Source organism: Uloborus diversus, chromosome 6 (assembly GCF_026930045.1).
Source record: "Uloborus diversus isolate 005 chromosome 6, Udiv.v.3.1, whole genome shotgun sequence".
Taxonomy (NCBI): Eukaryota; Metazoa; Arthropoda; class Arachnida; order Araneae; family Uloboridae; genus Uloborus; species Uloborus diversus.
Genome location: NC_072736.1, coordinates 150,518,130 through 150,539,136, shown reverse-complemented (window position 1 = coordinate 150,539,136; position 21,007 = coordinate 150,518,130). Strand labels below are relative to the sequence as shown.

The following is a 21,007-nucleotide window of genomic DNA, read 5'->3' as shown; positions in this document are numbered from 1 at the left end:
TGTTTCTAGAAATGGCTCCCCCCCCCCCAAGCATGTCCCTCCTCCTGGGTGGTTATGTGTGTATAGTTGTGTGTGTGCACGTAGGCCTGTGTATGTGTGTAAAGGCGCTCACGCGTTGGCGAGTGTGTATGAGCATGTGTGTGAAGGACATGGACGCCACCACCCAGCAGAAGTGGATTCCGGGGGACAGTGCTCAGGAACAGAGCAGCCGTGCCGGCGCCGCCCCGGTGGGCGGTGGTGCTGCTGGTCAAAGCTGAAAAATAATCCCCAACGTCAAGGACTGTCAAATGAGAACAATAAGCAATCGTGATTGCTCAAAAAATATATATTTTTTTAAAAACTACGCAACAAAAAGCTTATACTTCAGTTTCAAAAGAAGTACATGCACTTAAAAATCAAAAGTCCTAAGTAAGTTAAGTACGTTATATTCATTTAACATATTTTTTTTGTCCCAGCTAAATCTACTGTACTGTATCAAGTTAGTTTGTGTGCTGGGGCACCCCTTTGAGAATATATATGTATACAGTAGGCACCACTTAATGTGATCACTTTGGGACAAATACAATTTGATAACAATAACCGAAAGGAATCCAGGAGACACAAAATAATGATTTTTTCCGCGATTAGTGTGCATTTATTTTGGCAACCTCAAATTAAAATCACAATGACTCAACTGAACGCAGTTTTAAATTATAAATTATTAAATTAACAGAATGGAAATATCTGAATTATAAAAAGTTAAATCTAAATTATGCAATTTTTAAGTACACAGTAATAGGTGAAGTAAAATATGGCCGTTTTCCCTGACATTCGTAAACCAGTTTCAAAGCACATTCAGTTTTTCTATCTTTTCCAGCATGGTTTTGCTTGCTGTTTAAATTTTAATTTAACTTCGCTTTGTTTTCAATCTCGACACAATTCTTTAATAGTTTACAAAGTAATGGCAACAATGGAGGTCCTACATCAATGCCTGCGACATGTCCAGCGACTGAATTTTTTTAGGTGCAAAAGAAATTTTTTTAGGTGGAGTCTGTGGTCACTGGGGGCGAACTTTCTGTAGCTTCATTCCTAAAAAAATTTTGAACTGCTATTGAAAACCACAAAATGCTACACAGAAAGTTAGTCTCGTCAGGGTTTGCCTATGTATTTCTGTTAATTAAGAAACAAAAACGGGGGAAAAATTGAAAGTTTATGAAAAAGTGATAACAAGAAACGAAGACGCTGATTACAATATCCGACTTTTTTAACGTGTGTTAACATACAAGTGTTCCGGGACTTCGTGATTCTGATAACATTAACTGTGATCACATTAAGCGGCGCCTACTGTATATGAAGTTATAGCATTAATTTGGAGCTATCAAGGTAGTTGCTGATGTATTTTTCAGTTCTTTAGCCAAAATTTTCTTCTTGGTAGTTGCAAACCCATAGTTAAGAGATTCTTCAAACAGGAAAAACTTTAAAATGTAGTAATGCTAATATTGAATAAAAGCATGTTGGTTTTCTTTCTTTTTTTCTTTTTTTGCAATTTGATTGTAATTTGAAAAATAGTTTTTTCGAGAAAAGGAATTATTTATTTGCAATGCTATCAAATCTGCATGTTATATCTGCAATGGCCTGTTTATGCTTGGAATAAAAGCTCCACCATAAGTGCTTTGTCAGTTTTATTTCAAACAGGAGTTCCCCTGTAGCTATTCACTGATACATGGATTGTCATTGCACATATATTTTTTCTTCTAAAATTTTTATGAAACTAAGTTCTGTTGTTAATATTTATTGCATTTGTAATGCAGTCTTTAGTTCTATCCCTAATGATAAATAGGCTTACATTTAGAGTTTCCAAGAAGAAAATTAATACTTACCATAGCTTGGGAAATTATACTGCCTGACATGTCGAGGATGTGTAAAAATTCTGATTGGGCATTTGGTTTTTCCACCCTTACATGCCTGGCCTGGTAGATAAATAATTAATCAAGAAATATTTTACCGAAAAATAAACATGTTGTACTTTATTGTAAAAAATACCTAGATCCCTCAGGTTTTTGCCATATTAAATGGTAAGGGATTCTAGCGCAAAGTGAGTCAATGAAATACTTTCTGTTTTTAGTGCCACCAATCTGGTAATATTAAAGTTATGTAGGAACACATGCAGTCTATTCCTGTCAGAAAAAGCAAAAATCAAAGCATATAATAATGCAAGCAATATTTAAAAATTTGTACTTGTGTTGTAATAAGTCAAAAATTATTTTTGTTATTATGAAGTGATAAAGTTCATGTTATTAACATTAAATATTGATTGAGACCTACCTGCATCCCCTTCCTCTTAATCCACTACTGTTAATATGCACTTTCATAATATTTTTAGGCATTTAATTTCTAGAATGTACAAATTTTGAGATATCTCAAGCCACACTATTTACAATTAACACATGTAAGTCGTACTGCAATCAATTCTTCACACTTTTTTTTGGGGGGCATAAATTAATTCTCTTTGTCACTTATTTACATTTTTAAAAATTGTAATTACAGCTCTGAATTATCATTTTTGGTTTTTAATTTCTTCTTGGTTTTGTTCTAGATTACTTAGAAGTTTCAATTTATTATTTTCTTTGCATATTATGTTGTTGAATTTCTGTTCATGAAAATTTAATATGTTTTTGTTTCAAATTAATTTTTCTAGTAATTTCTTTTGTTATGTGAATTTCAATATTCTGACAGATAAAATATGGATTCATTGAGCTATTTGTTCATATTTTGAAGCTGAGTTTTTTAATTGATCTCTTTAGTCATATATAAAAAATTAAAAAAAAGGAATTAAACTATAAGAGGGGATTTTATTTAGTTTCTATTAATCTTTCTTTTGCATTGAAACACATTTCTTTTGCATTATTTTATAATAATTTTTTGAAAAACTTTTTGTTTGTTTTGTAAATCAGATCATATTGATTCATGGAGCTTTATTTCTGTCAGTGTACTAAAAATATGTACACTTAAGTGTACTTATATGTATTTTTCAATGCAAATTATTTGTATTTAATTTTTGACATATAGATCTGAACCCTACTGAGGATGCATTTGCAAAGAATAATGACTTTGACTCTACTATTGATGAGTTTGACATGTTAGCCCAATCAAGAAAAACAGAACAGCCGCCTCCAATGTAAACAGTTTTCACTTGCATATAAGTATAATTTTGTTTTGTACTTTTCACATGTCCAGATTGACATGTGATTACCATGATTTATTTATGTGTTATTGTTTGGAAATTGTTACATAATGACCAAATTATCATACAGCACTCATGAGGGATATTTATGATCAGCTTTTTTTTAGCGCAAGCAGTTATCATATTCCAGAATTTAACTTGTATAAACTGCTGAAACCGAAGCTGCTACGTCCATACATATGCAATTGTTCCTCAGTGCTTTGCATCTGTACGATCCATGTCTTGTTTTTTCTGTAAATATCTGAATTTGATTGGTTCTTTCATGGTGTTGCAATTTTCACACATGCATAGTATTGCAACTAAATAATAGACTTAATCTGTGCTGTTAAGTTGTTTTGAATATGTGAATAACATTTTACTTTTGTCATACAGGGGTGTCCATTCCCCCCTCCAAGAGCAAGGGCACCCCCCCTTAAATACCACAAAGACCCTCCAAATTGGGAGTTCCCTCCCTAAAATAGAGAAATACCCCTTTAAACACCCCCCTCCCTGAAAATTTCAATTGTGCAGTCTGGGCCATGACCCTGCCTAGGTGGGCACCCCTGCATAATATATATTTATATATATACATATACAGGCGTCCCTCGTATAGCACAGTACTTCTACAACACGGTTTCGATATTACATGGTACAAAACTTTAATTTATAGCTACACGATTTTGATGTAACACAAATTTTAAAAGAAGGAATTTCATTTTTATTCAATACACTGTTATGTGTGAAAATAAATATAATAAGTTTTTACTTTGTTTTTATGAAACTTTTACGAAAAATTGTCTGTCTTCAGCTCAAAAGTTTGGTTTCCCCAAATAACAATTACTTTTAACTTTTAAGTAAGTACTTTATTTTTCTCATCAGTGTTCTAAAAGCAAAAAGATGAATGTTATATTTTGTTTCCAATGCATTGTAAGAAAATAACACTAGGATTACACATAAGCTAAATTTGGCAAACGATAATTAAAAAATGTAGTTGAAACATAAAATAAAATAAATAGAATAATTCTAATTATTTTATTTTATATTTTGTTGTGTTGTTGTTGCTTAGGCGAACTTTATTGCTATCGAAAACCTCAGAATTTTTTCTCTTATAGAATGCGTTTTGCTCTTAGTAAGTAGAGAAAGTTTTTTCTTGCTATGCATAACAGTTTTTATTTGAGGTATGTAAAATAATTAAGTTTTATTGTTTATAGCAACTCTTATTTTTAAATCAGTGGGCCTTTGTATGATCTGGTACCCAGTTTTCGCGTGTATGTTGTATTGTGCTAAAATTTCAGTTTTTATAAAATTTTCAACTTAGGACTTGGTTTCGATATAACACAGTACAGATTCCTTGATTTACATTAGTTCAAGGTCTGTTATAACAGGGTTTCGATATAATACGGAACATGGTTTTCATACAACACGGTACACATTGACATGATTTATGACATGTACGCGATTAATTAGGTTAAAAAATAAGTAAAAAAACTATTTATAAAAAGTCACGTATAACACGTTTTTGATACTACACAGAACGAATTAACCGTGTTATACGAGGGATACACACCCCTGTATATACATATATATATGTGTGTGCTTATTATTTTGCTATTTTCAAATAGATTGATAAATCTTTCTTGTGATTGATAATGCATAAAAGAAAATATCTAGTTTATCAACAAGTTGAGTAAGAGTGATATTTATGAAAATATTTGTAGGGGAGGTGATGGTCCAACAGCCGAAGTATTGCCAACTGAACAGGTACTATTAATTTTCATCTGTTGATAAATCATTTTTAATAGTATTACTTTAGCTTCAGCTGTTCAAGTTATTATTTACATTTTCGGGTATTGTGTATTTCAGTTTCACAGGGAACAAGATATTCAAGAAGTGGCGAGATGGCTAGAAGAAAAAGTAAGTTATAAAATATCTGGATTTTTGAAATACAGATTCTAATGAGTTTTCATCTCATCGTTGTGATATTGTTGGAAAATGTTTGGTTTGCATTCAATTTTCAACTAAACTATAATTTTCTGTGTGTCAAAACAAAAAGATATGTTTACAGCTTTTTAATGGTTGACTAGCTGTGTCGCCCGGCTTTGCACGGTCCACCTCGAAAATAAAAGTTATGTCAAGTGACCCGTGTTCAACAATCAGGCTTAAAAAAATAAAAATGAAAATCAGTAAAATTTTGCGACAAATTTTGAAAAAATAACCAAAAAGTAAACATTTTAAATCCCCCGAATACTGGAGAAGCCTTTAAAACAAAACCCAGAATTTTATTTGCTCATATTCGAGAGAAAAAATGGCAACAGATCTTTCTTTTAAGTGATTTTTCTCCACACTACAAATTTTAATAAACATTGTTACAGAAAGTTGAGATGAAGCACTGAATAATAATTTAAATGGAAGAAAGCCTTCAAAAAACAGGGATTTTATGTCAAAATCTAAGTGTCATCATCCATATAGTTTTTAATTGATATTCCCACTAATTATTATCAGATGATTATGTTAAATAGCTAAACATAAAGACGAGAAAATGACGAATCCATCGATACCTGACTCGATGGTCAGTTCACTCGCGTTCGGGAGAAGTAACTCAGACATAGATACATAGGTACATACACTCAGTTTTTAATTATATAAGATGTTTGTTGTGTGAAAATAATACTTTTGCCATGTTTAACTTTTTAAATGTTGAAGCTCATCTGAAAACCATTCAGCCATTCTGTGAAATAATTTAAAACAAAAAATGATTTTATTTAATTGCACTAAGCTGTTAGCAACTGCAGTTACATAAAAACTTCAATCATTTTGCTTAGGTGAAAATTATGGTCAACTATCAAAGAGTAATATTCTAAACAAAAATTTAAATATAATACAAACAAAACTGAATAAAATGATTCAAGTAGCATATTTTAAAATGCATCATATGTTTACAGTTAACTTTTTAAAGTTTGCGACTATATATTGGCAATAGTTAGAGTTGTTATTGTTTTTAAAATTTTGTCTTCAGGAATAATGTTATGAATTTTCAAGCATGATTTCAAGCTTATTAAAATCGCTATTTTATCTATTGTAAATTCTGATTGAAAATAAATCAAAATTTATATTATCTAATATTTAAAACTTTGCTTTTTCAATTTTCAGTTCAATATGGTGAGCACCTATACTTATTCCTCTCTTTGTATTCTGAAACGAATTGGAGCTAAACATCTTGAACTGTTTCATTATCTCAACCAATTTTTAAATATAATCACTGCCAAATAAGTTTTTTCCGCTATTAAATTGTTATTGCCATCACAAATTGACAAAATATGATGAAAAGAATTAAATGCTCTTGAATTAGTAATTTAGGGATTAAAGTTTTAAGGTGAATTTAATTCTAATTTAAATTTTCCAGCCTGATGATTCTGTAAATGCATCTGCGCAGCCAAAGACAGGTATATGTGTTTCATATTACAAAATAATCAAACATTATCAATATTTATTTTAACAGCATTTATTTATTTATGCATTTATTATTGCTTATTCATTATCATTTATTTATTATTATTATTACGAACTACAGCAGACCCTCATTTCACTCGGGGGTTACATTCCTTGGAAATGCCACGTAAATCGAAACCACGTTAATTGAGACCTAATACTAGTGTTAAAATAAGGGTTTGGTTCCGCAGATAACAAAATACTTCATTCTAGTGATGACTAATTGTATAGTAAGTTTAATGTGTACTTATATCGACTTTTATGCACAACATCTATAAAGAAAACGTCAATTAATTTTGTGTTCTGTTTATAAAGAGGAGCTGGCTATGATATCTTTTAGCAGTTATTAAGAATTTTTCTCTGTAATTCTTTGAAGAGCATTAATACATCCATAATCACTTGCATCATTTCCATGATAGAATCTTCCTTGACTAACAAATCAGAAAGATCGTTTCTATTGTCTAGGAATGGCTCAAAATTTTCAATGTGAACATTTTTATTTGTGCGTCACCGACGTCGGTATCCTCTTTGGTTTTGGCCTCCTTTGTCACTCCTAAAAGCTCTTCTTCCAGTGAGTTCTGAACTGTGTGAGTTTAATAACTTTACTTCTGGAAAGAACTCTGGAACCAATCGCATAAAATGTCTCAAGGGGTACAAGCTCGATTATTAGCACGCCAAAATGCAGTTTATTACGCTTAATCTGCAATCTTTAGGAGTTTAAATTTTGAAAGAGGGGAAAATGTTATCTGTTTGCATTGCCGCATCCGCCTAAAACCGAAACTCCTCCGCGTAAAATAAAATAAAGGTGTCAAATCTTAAACCGCGTATAATCGAAACCGCATAAAATAAACCTACGTAAAACGAGGGTCTACTGTAATCACTCAAATAGGCAAGTGTTAAAAGGAAGTTTAAAGGGAAGTGCTTTGACTCAATTCTCAAGCATTGTTCTTTCCTCCAAAGAAAGTTCACATTGGAGGCAAAATGAAACATCTAAACGGAATTAGCTTTGTACATGAATGGAAAAAGTTATGTATATAAGTGTTGTGTTAGACAACCTGGAAACTAAAAAGATCATATCTTTTAATTACACCGCCAATGTTAGGAAGTGGGGGGGTGAGGGGTAATCGTCAGAAATATTAATTAACTCTCTGGACGTTCCTTGATCATGAGTAAGATGCGCGAAATTCTTCCCCATGAAATTTTTTTTTTAGTAACTTGCCATGTAAATCAAGTGTCCTACCTTCTATCAATGCCTAGCTACCACCTTGCACCTTGGACCGTTTGACAACAAACATTTAGCTTCAGAAAGATAAGTTTAAAAGGCTTTTGAAACGTGCTCAGTAGGGCATGATAAGACATTCAAAACCATCAGAGAGTTAAAAACTAATTTTTCCCTTCAAATTACGTTGTCTTTTCTTATTTAAAAAAAGCAAAAGAACAACTGGGGAAGTTATTTTACCTTTGTACAGAAGTTTGGTAAGAACTCAATTGGAATATGCTGTTCATCTTTGGCCTCCTTATTTTAAGAAAGATATGAATTTATTGGGAAAAGTTCAAATATATATATATATATATATATATATATATATATAAGGGATGTGAGGTTAGCAAATGCGCTTTCTAATTTAGATTATGATGCTAGGCTTAGAGTGCTTAATATATAATTTCTTGAGCAAAGGAGAGTAAGAGGGGACATGATTCAGTTATTTAAATTTATTACAATGGAGGATGTTTGTGGGTTAAATTTGTGTATATATGGCAAAACCAGGGGTCATTATTTTAAGCTTTTCAATTCCCAAGTCAATTTTGAAACCAGGAAAAATTACTACTTCAACAGGGTTGTAAGCATTTGAAATAATTTACCAGTGGCAGCTGTTACTTGCAATGGGGTGAATAGTTCTAAGAGGGCTCTTGATCTTCATTGGGGATTGATAAATTTGCTCAACCAGCCTTGCTACGGAGACTAGGAGAGTCAAAAGTAGTGCTTTTTTTTTTTTTTAATAAAATACTAGGGGTACCCGCACGGCTTTGCCCATAGTAAAAAATTGAAAGGTCATTTGGTTCGCTTGTATATTTACAAATAATGGATGATGAATTTCTCGCCAACTTACTATGTTCATTTGCTTGCGTATGTTACTGTTCCACTTTATGATAACTTGGTAATTTACTCGTCCATCTTATGAATATTTTGCTTGGGAAAATGTTCTTAAATTTGGAATTAAAAAAAAACAAAATCAAATTTTCAAAAAATCGCTTGAAGGTGCTCAACCCTATACTATGAACTAATTCTGTGCCAAATTTCATGTAAATCGGCCAAACGGTCTAGGCGCTATGTGCGTAACAGGCATCCAGAGACACAGACTTTAAGCTTTATTATTAGTAAAGATTAATAAAGCAACCTTTACAGTGTTATTAACTTTTTGTTTTAAATATTTCTGTGCAGAGGAATTTGACCGTTTTCTAGCATCTCGAGCTGCTGCTGCTGAAAGATTGCCAACTATCAGTCTTGCAACTCCAAATGATACTGAAAAGGACCAGAATGAAGGGAAACCTTTATCTCCTTTGAAAAGGTAAATTTTGTTGAGATATCTGTTATTTGGGGTTCGATAAACTTGAAAAAAAATGTTCTTAAGTTGTTGATGAATTATAAATGCGATAAAATTTTTAAAAAGTTTCCTGTTTAAACTGATACTGTGGGTTCCAACATATAATACTCGATTAAGCAGGGTTTTTCATTATAGGCAGTGGTGTTCCCAGAGGGTATACTCCATATACCAGGGGTGATTGTGTTCCGGTATTTTGCCGAATTTCCGGTATTTTCGGACGCATTTCCGGTATTTTCATGTCCGAAAATACCGGAATTATGTTCTATTTTCGTTATGCTTTTATCTCCCTACCTCCGCAATTTATTTTAAATTATATAATACTCATCAAATATACCTGCAAGAACCTTAAGATGGACAACTATCCCTTAAGATGGACAAATGTCAAGATAATTTGTATAACACCAGCTGAAAAGTAACTTTGTAATCCATTAAAAATTTAATTAAATGTGCACGCAATATTTTGACTCAGAACTATTTAAAACTATGGCAAAGGTGCACTTAAGTAATAGGGGCCAAAGATTACCCCCCCCCCCCCCCCCCCCCCCCCCCCCCCGTTCTCGCTTTGAAACTTTCAGGTATTTTTTGATGAACTTACAATCACCCCTGCCATATACGACATATACCCTCAAACATTTTTTAGACATATAGCGAATAACCTCAAACTTCAAAAACTTTCATATTATGACATATTATGTATATGATCACATACACATATTGTACATATTTGGATTACTGGGAGTATACCGTCAGAAAAATTGATTGGAACATCGCTCATTACAGGGAGAAATATTCCTTTTCTTATTAAACTGATAACATGTAATAATTGATCAGTAACTATCATCATATATATATATATATAATAGCCAATGATCGAGTAACACCCCAGACGTCACCAACAATGAATGTTGCGCTGCCGCATAATTTGGTAATATGTTTGGTAATGTTTAACATGCAGGGAAAGGCTTTATTGTGACAAGGATAAGCTGGATCCTGTAACTTAACTGTTTTGCTCGTAAGACTGTCATTTCTGTCAGTCACATATCTACTGGAGTTTAGAGTGATCCACTAGAGTTAGGGTTAAAATTTCAACCATCAAAATGTCACCAAACAGAGAATTGTTTTGTTCAAATGTAGAAGCAATTTTCACCTGTCATATCTTGACAGGCGATGTTCTAGGTATAAGTAAGCAATGAATGTGTGTAGTAAAATGTTTTTGAAATAGGCTCAATAAACAACAAATCAATATGCAGGGATAAAAATCTTCCGCGGATCCGCGATTTTCCGCTTTTTGTATTTTTTTCATTTCCTGGCCGCCGAGCATTTTCAAGTGATCGCGCGATCGCGTTCTTCCCGTCAGCATTTTTGCTAACTCACATGTTCTTTCTAAGGTAGAAAGAGGAAAGGAACTTCGTTTCGTGGGTGGGGAGGGAAAAAGGCTCGAGAATGACGTAGAAAGCGTCAGCGTTTATGCATTTCGAAATCCGATTGCATCCGCTTCCACAACACTCGCTCATTTTTGTTTACTATGCCATCTTATCACTTAAACGTTTATAACTTTTTGTAGACTATTATTTTCAATCCTTCTTGTATGTAATTATTTTTTGCTGAAGACTTTTACATTCATTGTTTTGCCACATTTCATAGCCTCTTTCTAGCGATCGCGCAAATACCCCCCCCCCCCCCACCTCCTTTCTGCCCCGATCTTTCCCATCAGGATTCTAATGACTCAGGATTCTAATTCAGGACTAAGACTGTTTTGAAAGCAAATTCTTTGTTGATTACATAACTATAGACACATTAATGACCAGTGAAATAATTATCTAATATTTAGTATGCATTCCCTTGTTCATTCTTGGTGAGCATTTTAAGTCTTTTTGGCATACTTTTCACTAGGTTTACACCATTTCTTAACTTTTTAAAAAAGGAGGTAAAAAATTGTTTATACTCACTTTTGTATTTACTCACATACACATACCAGGGTTGGTAAAAAACAGGGTTGCCACGCACCGGGAAAACCTGGAATTGTCAAGGAAAATGAAAATGGCCGAAAATCAGGGAAATGTCAGGGAAAATGAAAAACGGCATATTTCCGATCGTTCTTAGCGCGGCCCGCGGTCTATGACCTCAAAAAAAAAAAAAAAACAAAACTTTCAACCTTGTTTTTTTCGCCGCCATTCCCATTCCTCGTTTTGTCATTCCCCTCTTTCTTCTTCCCCCTGCAGTTCTTTTTATCAACTCTCTGCCATTGGCGCGTGCGCCATAGCAGTCGGCGGCGGACATGCGCAGAAGGTACTTCTTTTCTTCCTAGTTTGAGCGGGCTCTGTTTAAACGCTGCTTGTTTACTTAAGCAGTTCTGAAGTTGTTATGATACACAGCACGTTGTTTTGTCTGTGAGTGCGACTGAAGTTCTTAATGAGCTGCAATAATCTTTTCATGTTTTATATTATTTCTTTAAATTAATTAATGAAATCGTATTCTTCTAAACAATTTTGTTTTGTAAATTTAGTTCATTATACAATTTTAAACTTGGGAAGTTTCTTTTTTACGGAAGTATCGCTATTCTTTTAGTATTTTGGTAGTGATCTTTAAAGACTTTCAATGCGCTTCTTTCTTTCAAAATAAAAGTAATCCGATTAAAAAAAAATCTGCACATCAGAGAAGTTTCTGATCATTGCTCAAAATTTAACTTTATGACAGGGTGCCCACAGAAGTGATTATGGCGCAAGTTGCGCCATCAAAATTTTTGGGGGGGGATTTTTTAATTATTTATTTTACTTTATTTTTATTCAAATTATTTACTCATATTATTTTACTTTATTATTTTCATCTGTGTATGTGTATTTTATTGTGGAGGAGCGAGCACACTTTTCTTCCAAAACAATAATAATTAAAAATAAATAAATAGGTAAAAATAAAAATAAAAGAAGAGGGTTAAAAATAAAAAAAAGCGCTAAGGCGTTCAGAAATATTGGGGGGGGGGTGCCATTGAACTTGGGGGGGGGGAGCACCCGGTTTTATGAGCAACAAACAGGGGAAATATGTGAAGCTAAAAGATGCATGATTTTTTTACAGGCCAAAGTCTAAAAGCGCTGTGAATTCAACGGATTGGAGGGGTGGTAGGCAATAATTGAAAAAGTTTATGTTTCATAACTTTTTAGTTCAGATTATTTTAGCAATTAACTTTATTTTTGTGATACAGATGTCACAATTGTTAATTTCGCAGTTCTTTCACTTGATGTAATTCAGTGGCTCCTCGCTATTGAAAATTAGATATGCTAGATTTACATTCAGACATTCACATTATTTATTACAGTGATTTGCTTCACTTGTGTTAGTACATTAGGGTAGTTCAAAAATACACCTAAAAAAAAGGTTTCTCCTAGAAAACAGGACACCACTCAATGCTTTTAGACTTGTGGATAGTAAAATACTGGAAGAATTTTAACTTCCTATTCCAACTGAAAGAGGGTACTCGACCCCCTCCCCAAATTTCGTAAGTATGGGGAGGGGGTTAAAAAAAATGCATTGAACTGAAAAAACAATGTTACATACTATAATATACACGAGTTATATGCATATTCATTGCAATAAAATAATTACATCCAAAAAAAAAAAAGAGCTGGGGAAATTAAATGTTTCTAAATTTGTGACTTTTTCTATTCTAGGGCTAATGTTAAATTAAGCGGTCATTGAGCAACCTCTTAAAATTTGAGTAAGAAGCTAAAATTTTTAAGCACAATACTATTAGTAAGTTTTAAAAAGATAAGGGGTGTCTTGGACTCGAGCTGAGAGAAAAAAAAAAAAAAAGAACCATCCTTAGTACATATTTTTGATTATTTCAGCTTGAGTAAATTAAATTTGGTAGTCATTGTTTGTAAAGTTTGAAAATGAGGTAAGTTTTATCAAAATTTGAGATGTATATATTAATGTTGCAAAATGAAGATGGAGATCGATAACCTGGAATTTTTCTCAAAACCACCTGGAAAACCTGGAAATGTCGGGGAATTTCATTCTTGAACTTCCGTGGCAACCCTGAAAAAAAAAAAAACGGTTTTTTTTCAAAAAAAAAAAAAAAAAAAAAACAAAAACAAAAAAACCGGTTTTTTTTTGGTTTAAACCAGGTTTTTTTTTGGTTTTAAACCCTTTTTTTTGGTTTAAATACTATTTGCGAGAAAAACAATTAATTTTCGGCAGGTAATTAAGGTTCCATGTAATTAACAGTTATTCAATAGTCACATTATACCTAATTTCTTGATTAATTAAAGAGATTAGAACAAAATCTTGTAACTAAATTAAATAATTAAAATAGCTTTCTGCGGGGAAATATTGATTGAAATGTTTGACTTGATTAACATATTAGTATGCATGTATATATAGACCCTTTATGATACGAAATACTGGCTTCATTTTTGATTTCATCAAATGAAAGCCAGATTAGGTCTTTTTTTCTACCAGAATTAGACATTCTTTTTAAAACAATATGAGTAAGTAACTTTTGTAAACTGCACAGGTTAGCTAAGGCAAAGCAAATACCAAAATCCCAATTCCAATGAACAAAAGGGGGAAAAAACTAAGAATTATCTGCACCCAATAGTCATAAAGCAGATTAGATGTATAGCCAATCAAAATCTTTTGAGCACACAGAATCCAAAAAAAAAAAAAAAAATAAAATAACACCAATGGAGAGTGTAGTTAATATGTGAAGATTTATATATTTCTCAATCAATTTTTACACATACATTTGCATTTTATTCTGGGAATTTAAAAATTTGTCTTTTAATCTTCCTACATTATAATATAAGGAACTATTATGTATCATAATATGAAGTATAAACTTTTTTTTAAAATTAGATTCAAAAAATATTATTTGTGTTCACCTACAGAACAAATCTTAATTTTTAGGTGCAAACAATTAAGTTAGTCTGTTGATTACCTTACAAGTCAAGGTTAAAATTCCAGGAAAGTGCAAATAAATGGGCAAAAATGTCACACCCCTGCAACAGGAGTGATCAATATAATGGATTGCATCTACAATAAAAGATTCAATCCTTAGTAAATCTTAACTAATCATGCAAATTAAGCATAATGATGGAAGTTGACTGAAATCTGCTTTATGGCACATATATGAAATAAAAAATATGTTAATATTTTTTTTCGATTAAAGCTTGTAATACATTTTGAAGAAGCAACTTTGCAATTTTAGTATTTATCTCTGCAACTTAGCTAGGAACTTAGCATAAATGGTGTTTTACATTTTTCAATATGTGTGAGGAAATCAATGTAAAGCTGTAAAATAGATTTTTTTTTTGGCTTTTTAAAAAAAAAACAATTGGTTTAAACCATGGTTTAAACCAACGTGGTTTAAACCAAACAACCCTGACACATACTCACTAATTACATAAAACTAACTTTAAATATAACAGAACACACTTATAAAAAGAACTAGTGAACTAACTGTTTAAGCTGATTGAGATTATGTTCCTGGTAGGTAGCTAAACAAAGAACATAAACAAAGCAGACAGTGCTGCCACCTGCAAACATTAAATTATGCTACAATAACGTAATAATCAGTGTACAGTGTGTACTGTACTTTAACAGTAAAATAAATAGTATTTTAGTACAAATAGTGTACAAAAAACAAAAAAAGAAACTCTTTAGTCTAATAATTTGGCCAGCACTATATGTGCAGTCAATGAAGTCCTATGTTCAAGTGCTACTGCCAAAAAAAAAAAAAAAAAAAAGAGCAGAACTTTTCAGTAGATCTAATATAAGTATCATTTGAATTTCTCTTTGGAATAATGTTCTTTTTCTCTTTATTTCAGCTAACGTCCTATGAAAAAGTGAAAGACAAGATGAAAGTGTTGATTATTTTTTTCCATGTGTGGGAACAATTTAATAAGCGAATTATAGTTTTGACTGTAGTTGACTGTATATACAAGAGAATGACAAATGATATAGTCCTATAATAAATTAGTTTTTAGATTTCTTTTTTTTCTTAGTGATGAAGTTGTTCAAAAATGAGGACTTTTCACTTCATTTTATATACAGTGCAGAACCTTTTATCCGGGAACCAAAAAACCGGGAAACCAGGAAACCGGCAACTGTTTGCAGATTTTCCCGCCATTTTTTAAAAATATGCATTTTTGGCAATTTTTGAAAAAACAAGTTTTTTTTTTTTGAAATACCTAAAAGAATATGAACTGTTTCTTAAAAAATACCATATTACTTACACAAAACTGGGGAAAATGTTTACAAAAACGAACTTTAAAGGGTTGACTTTTGGGCAGGGCAAAATTTCCAAAATATTTTCTTGAATTAAGATGGGAGATTTTCTTGTTTTATTCCAACTGAAAACTAAAGAAATGAAGAAATGAATATTGTCGAATTCTAATGCAATATTTTATTGAATTTCCTTTAAAATTCAAGCCGTTTAGAGCGTCAGTGATGTAGCGAAATTGCGGGAAACGCCAAAAACCAGATTCGCAAATTTTCCGAATAGTTAATGGTGGAATCTAGAAATTGTTAAACGCATGACTGTAATAATACTGCAAGAACTCATAAATCTTACTCCTGTTGATATTGCAAAAAGCAATAGTTATCGATAACCGCCGTAATCACAAACACAAAATCTTTATAAAAAATTTAAAAACAAAGCGCGTTCATGAAAACAAATTTTTTCATACAGAATAGCAGGAAATTCGCACATTTCCGTTCAAAAACTTGATTCTAGCCCTTCCCTTCATTTTTTTTTTCGTTTTAAAACATCGAAAAGTGGTGGGTTTTTTTCTTTTTCAGATTGAATGTGAGGGTCTCTGGTCTTATGAATAACTTGAAGTTTTTTGGTGTTTAAATTATTCTTTCACTAGAAGTTTTTAATATTTCGATAGTATTTATAAGCATTTCTGAACTGTTTTCTTCTTATTTTAATATGTATTACTATTTATTACAGTAATTTAAGTTTTATAAACAATCGGCCAACAGAGGTTTTTAGCGATTCAGAAAACCGGGAAATTCAGATATCCGGGATAGCGATGGTCCCGAACTTCCCGGATAATTGGTTCTCTACTGTATCTGCGTGTTGTAATTCTTGTTTAAAAAAACGAGCGCTAATGTTTATGCAGGCATCCCTCGTACAACATGGTATTTGTACTACATGGAGAATATGACATGAAATAAAATTTAGGATTATTGTAACACAGATTCGATATTACATGGTATAAAAGTTGAATGCATTATTGCACTGTGTTTTGATATAATGCGATTTAAAATAAGTGAATATAGTTTTGTTTTAATTCAATGTTAAAATAACAAAAATAACATTAAGCTAAATTTGTCAGATGCTAGATATATATAAAAAAAATGTAGAATAGAATAATTCCACTTATTTATTTGTTTTATTTTATTTATTTATATATTTATTTTTTGTTGCTCAGACAAACTAGCTGCAGAAATTCTAATTTTCTCTTTAATAGTATGTGCTTTGTTCTTTGTAAATGAAGTTGATAGGTTTTTTTTTCAAAAACGTCAATTTTTTTTTCAATATGTTTTATTATTTCAAAGTTTTGTTTTACACAGTTTTGATACAACGCAGTACGTATTACCCTGATTTATTTTATGTTAAAATTAAGTCTTGTATAACACATTATGAATTACCGATGTTACACGAGGGACACCTATACCTGTTTTTATTCTTTAACATGTTTTGTTTATAGATTGTGATATATTTATAAATTAACTATATATTGAAATGAAATCTATCAGAGTAGAATATATCAGTTATAATATGTATTGTATTTTATTTTATTAGACGAAATATTATATATATATATATATGTGTGTGTGTATGTATATAATATATATATGCATATTACAGCTATCACTTCCACTACACTGAGCTTTCAGAATTTCTAGATAAGCAAAAATTAAATTTATCACTGAAAATCTTCTGCACAATAGCTCGAAAACCGAATGTATTAAATTATTATGCAATTGTTTTATTATTATTACTATTATTATATATAGTTTGATATCACAGGTGCTATATAAGTATTCAAAGAAAGTAAGTTCAATGGGAAATGCATTTAATTTAGTCAATGAAGATGATTTTTCTAAAGAAAGTGAAAATGAATGTTTTACTTTCTTGAAACAAAGTAAATGCATTATGTGTACTTAATCCCCCCCTCCACGAGATAGATACCATTGCTAAGCTTCATTTGTCTCCAATACGAACTGGTGTCCAAATCTCTAAGAATTGTGCTTGTTAAAATTGAAATAAGCATTCCAAGAAGCAATGTTATGAATCATTGCATTCCAATTCATTTGTGACGCGTGGATTTTAGGTTTTCTATCAAAAGAGACCTAGAGGTACAAATTTTCATTTCCATATTGACTTCATTTCAGTACAAGAAGAAAATATAATTCAATTATGTTTGAATTGACATAAAATTCGAAATGTAAGTAAAACAAAACTGATTATCAAAAATGCAAAGCATTTTAATTGTAAAAATGAAAGTGGACTAAATCAAAAAATATTACAGCTGCTGGTTCTTGGCACACCTTTAGCCGAAGAGAACAATGTGTAAAATGTCTTACAGATATAACTTTTCAAATTTGTTTAACTAATCACAGGCATAGTTGTGATTTTGTGTGTGTAGTTCCAAATTCCTATTTTTCCAAAATTCTGAATCTTCCGACTTCTAAAAAGTGTTAAAAAGTTGAGACTTATTTTTAAACACTTTGAGACCATGCGAAATGGTCACAAAAACTCGTGTTAAATAAAAAAATAAAAAAAAGACCGTCCGCCTTACCTCCTTTAAAAATAGGCCTTGCAGGCCAGAACACGCATCCTACTTAAAGATATTTATTATTTTTTTCTAGCTGACATTTAAAAATTGGGGACAAGAAAAAGAATCACAGCTACTGAGCTTTGCTAGTCACAATAGCAGAATGAAGAGCAACAATAGAAAATCTATTTATAAGCCTTGAATTTATATATGAGGGCCATTCAATAAGTAATAAGACTAAATTTATAAAAAATACAGAGCAACTTTAATCGTCTTATTTTACATGTTTTTTTTTTTTTTTTTTGAGAATAACTTTTGCAGGACTAAATGCATTTATTCCAATGTTCTGTCCACTTCTTAACAACTTGTGAACGTTAAGTTTGTGGGAGCTTTTTCAAAACCCTCTCCGCAAAGTTTAGACATGCTTTGTTGCTTTCAAAATGTTTGCCTCGTAATGGTTTCTTAAGTTGAGGAAACAGACAGAAATCACTGTTGTAAAATAATTCTAAGATCCTAATGATAATAGCAGCAGTGTTAATCATTGTCTCTGTGATGGACATTGAAGGTTGCCCCTCACGTTCAATATCTTCCATATTGTGCCTGCCTTCCTCAAAAGCTTTATGCCAGCAAAGAGTACCTACTCTAAAAAGTTCCAACAAGTTAAAAACTTCATGTATCATATCAAAGATCTCCGATGCTGATTTTTGCAGACGAAACCAAACTTTAATTGCATAACTTTGTTCCATCAAAGCTACCATTTTGACAACTGGCTGTATTTTGTGGACTCCCACCAACAGGCTTCAATTCAGTCATGTGATGCTCAGGAACATGAGTCTGTATATGCCAACTATTGGTTGCTTTTATTAATACAGGCAACAGACATTTTTCTTCCAAAAAAAATTCTGATGGGTAGTTTGGCAGCAGTAAAATTAGTCTAATTACTTATTGAGCAGCCTACATATTAAAACCAATTGTAAGTATTTTATTTGAAAAAAATACACAAAACAGCGACAGATAAATATTTTGAATGACTAAGCTTTCTCACCTTTAACTATGAAATTATTACCAATCGCATAAATAAAGGCTAAAAGTTTTTTTTTTTTTTTAATTTAGTAAAGAAAGTTATTTAATTCCAGTTATAACTTGGAAATTCCAAACAAACTCCATCAGATGCAAAAAAATTGTTCTTTCTTTCGGTGCCAATATGTACCAGTCACTACCAAAATTGCAAAGAAGTGCTAATTTTTGTGGTTTTAATCAATATATCAAGAATTAAATGAGACTTATAGAACAGTATAGATAAAAATAAATCTTATTGTTCAAAAGAACGGCTGTCCATTATTTAGGAGAGCGTACTGCACCATTCATTTTAAGGAGGCTGTCTTTTAGACCTATTTGTTCATGAACTACAGACACATCCTTTTTTTTTCTTTTTGTGGAAATGTTCACAGGAAAAAATTGAAGGAACTCTCCCCAAATGTAAATTCTGGCTACAGCATTGTGTGGTTAGATTGTTCCATTATTCAGGAACTTATTAAGAGAGAAGCACATTGGTGGTGTTTTGGAGTATTTTACATTTTTATCATCATATTTTCCCTTACATCAAACAACATTTTGAACAATATATTCAAATCTATTTTATTTTACATTCACACAGCATGCAGATGAAAATCAACGTTGAGGACAAATTGTTCGCAAGTCGATGACTAAATGAAAGCAATGCTGCAAAATCTAAATGGTGTGTAATTTCATTTGAAACATAGTATAGTCGAACCTCCATATATCGAACTTCCACATATCGAAATTTTCTATGCATCGAAATCCCCCAGCAAATTTCTATGTTCATTACATAGAAAAATTGCTTCTATATATCAAAAAAATCTCTGTATATCAAAAAAAAAAAAAAAAAAAAATTCGGGAAATTCGTAGATTTTTTTTTCCACTTTAGACTATTTGTCTCATGAAAATGAAACTTAGGGGAGAAAATTATGTTCACTAAAAGTTGCTAAGAATCTGATAAGGAATCTGGGGCTGAGTGGTGTGTACATAGGTCGTTGTTCCGTTATTGAGTTCTTAAATTCCCTCAAGTTTATTTCAAATCTTAGTTGTAACCAGTAACACTAAAATCAGTTTCAAGTTATCCTTTTTGTCTGCTAATTATCATTACTAGTCTTTTTAGCTTCTGTGAAAATTATTCAAGTTAAGTAGATTGATTTTTTACTTTTCTCGATTTGTCAAAACGAAAATTCCCTAATGTTGCAGATCAAGTTGAGTTGCCAAAGAATGAAGATGTATGAAGGCGCAAAAATGTAATTAATTTCTGTTAATTTTTTAATTATCAACTTTCATTTAATCCGATCCTCGTATAAATTAGAAATTGGGCTTCATACACAAAAATTAGCTTTTTGGAGATTTTTATAGAGTTTTGGAGATTTTTATGTTTTAGGAGATTTTTATGATAAAATAGGATTGTTTCTATGTATTGAAATTTCTATATATCAAATTTTTTTCTGGCAATTGCTACTTCGATATATGGAGGTCCGACTGTATAATGTGTCAGCATTAGAATTGCTGTTATTTCTCAATTCTTTCAGAATATCATAATCATTAATACTACCTCATTTGAAAATGATTCATTTATTTCTTGTGTGTATTCTTTAATTAAATAGTGTATTCATTTTTCCTAATGATGTGCAAAATATTCTGCCTTAGGCAGAAAATGGGCAGTAACTGCAAAATTTTCCTCTTTTTTTTTTTTGTATTTTGTTATTGTATGTTACTAATTGTACATGTTCGCTTATTTGTCTCCGCTGAACCAAAAAGCAAGAAAAAAAAAATCTATTTCCCACATTTCCCAATTGTGGGTATTGAATCCAAACTAAAAATCTCGAACTCATTTCTGTTGTTTACCTGCTTGCAGCAGTGTT

At 31.6% G+C, this 21,007-nt stretch overlaps 1 protein-coding gene across 1 annotated transcript in view; it reads left to right on the top strand.

Annotated features, from left to right (window-relative positions):
• LOC129224034 (TOM1-like protein 2) overlaps positions 1–18,069 on the top strand; it is a 40,535-nt gene extending 22,466 nt beyond the window's left edge. Inside the window, exons 11-16 of the mRNA XM_054858432.1 lie at positions 3,049–3,157; positions 4,921–4,963; positions 5,066–5,116; positions 6,606–6,645; positions 9,135–9,261; positions 15,120–18,069. Coding sequence (XP_054714407.1) covers positions 3,049–3,157; positions 4,921–4,963; positions 5,066–5,116; positions 6,606–6,645; positions 9,135–9,261; positions 15,120–15,123 — 374 coding nt within the window. The 3' untranslated portion in view covers positions 15,124–18,069. The remainder of the gene's footprint in view (positions 1–3,048; positions 3,158–4,920; positions 4,964–5,065; positions 5,117–6,605; positions 6,646–9,134; positions 9,262–15,119) is intronic.
• Positions 18,070–21,007: the final 2,938 nt, after the last annotated feature.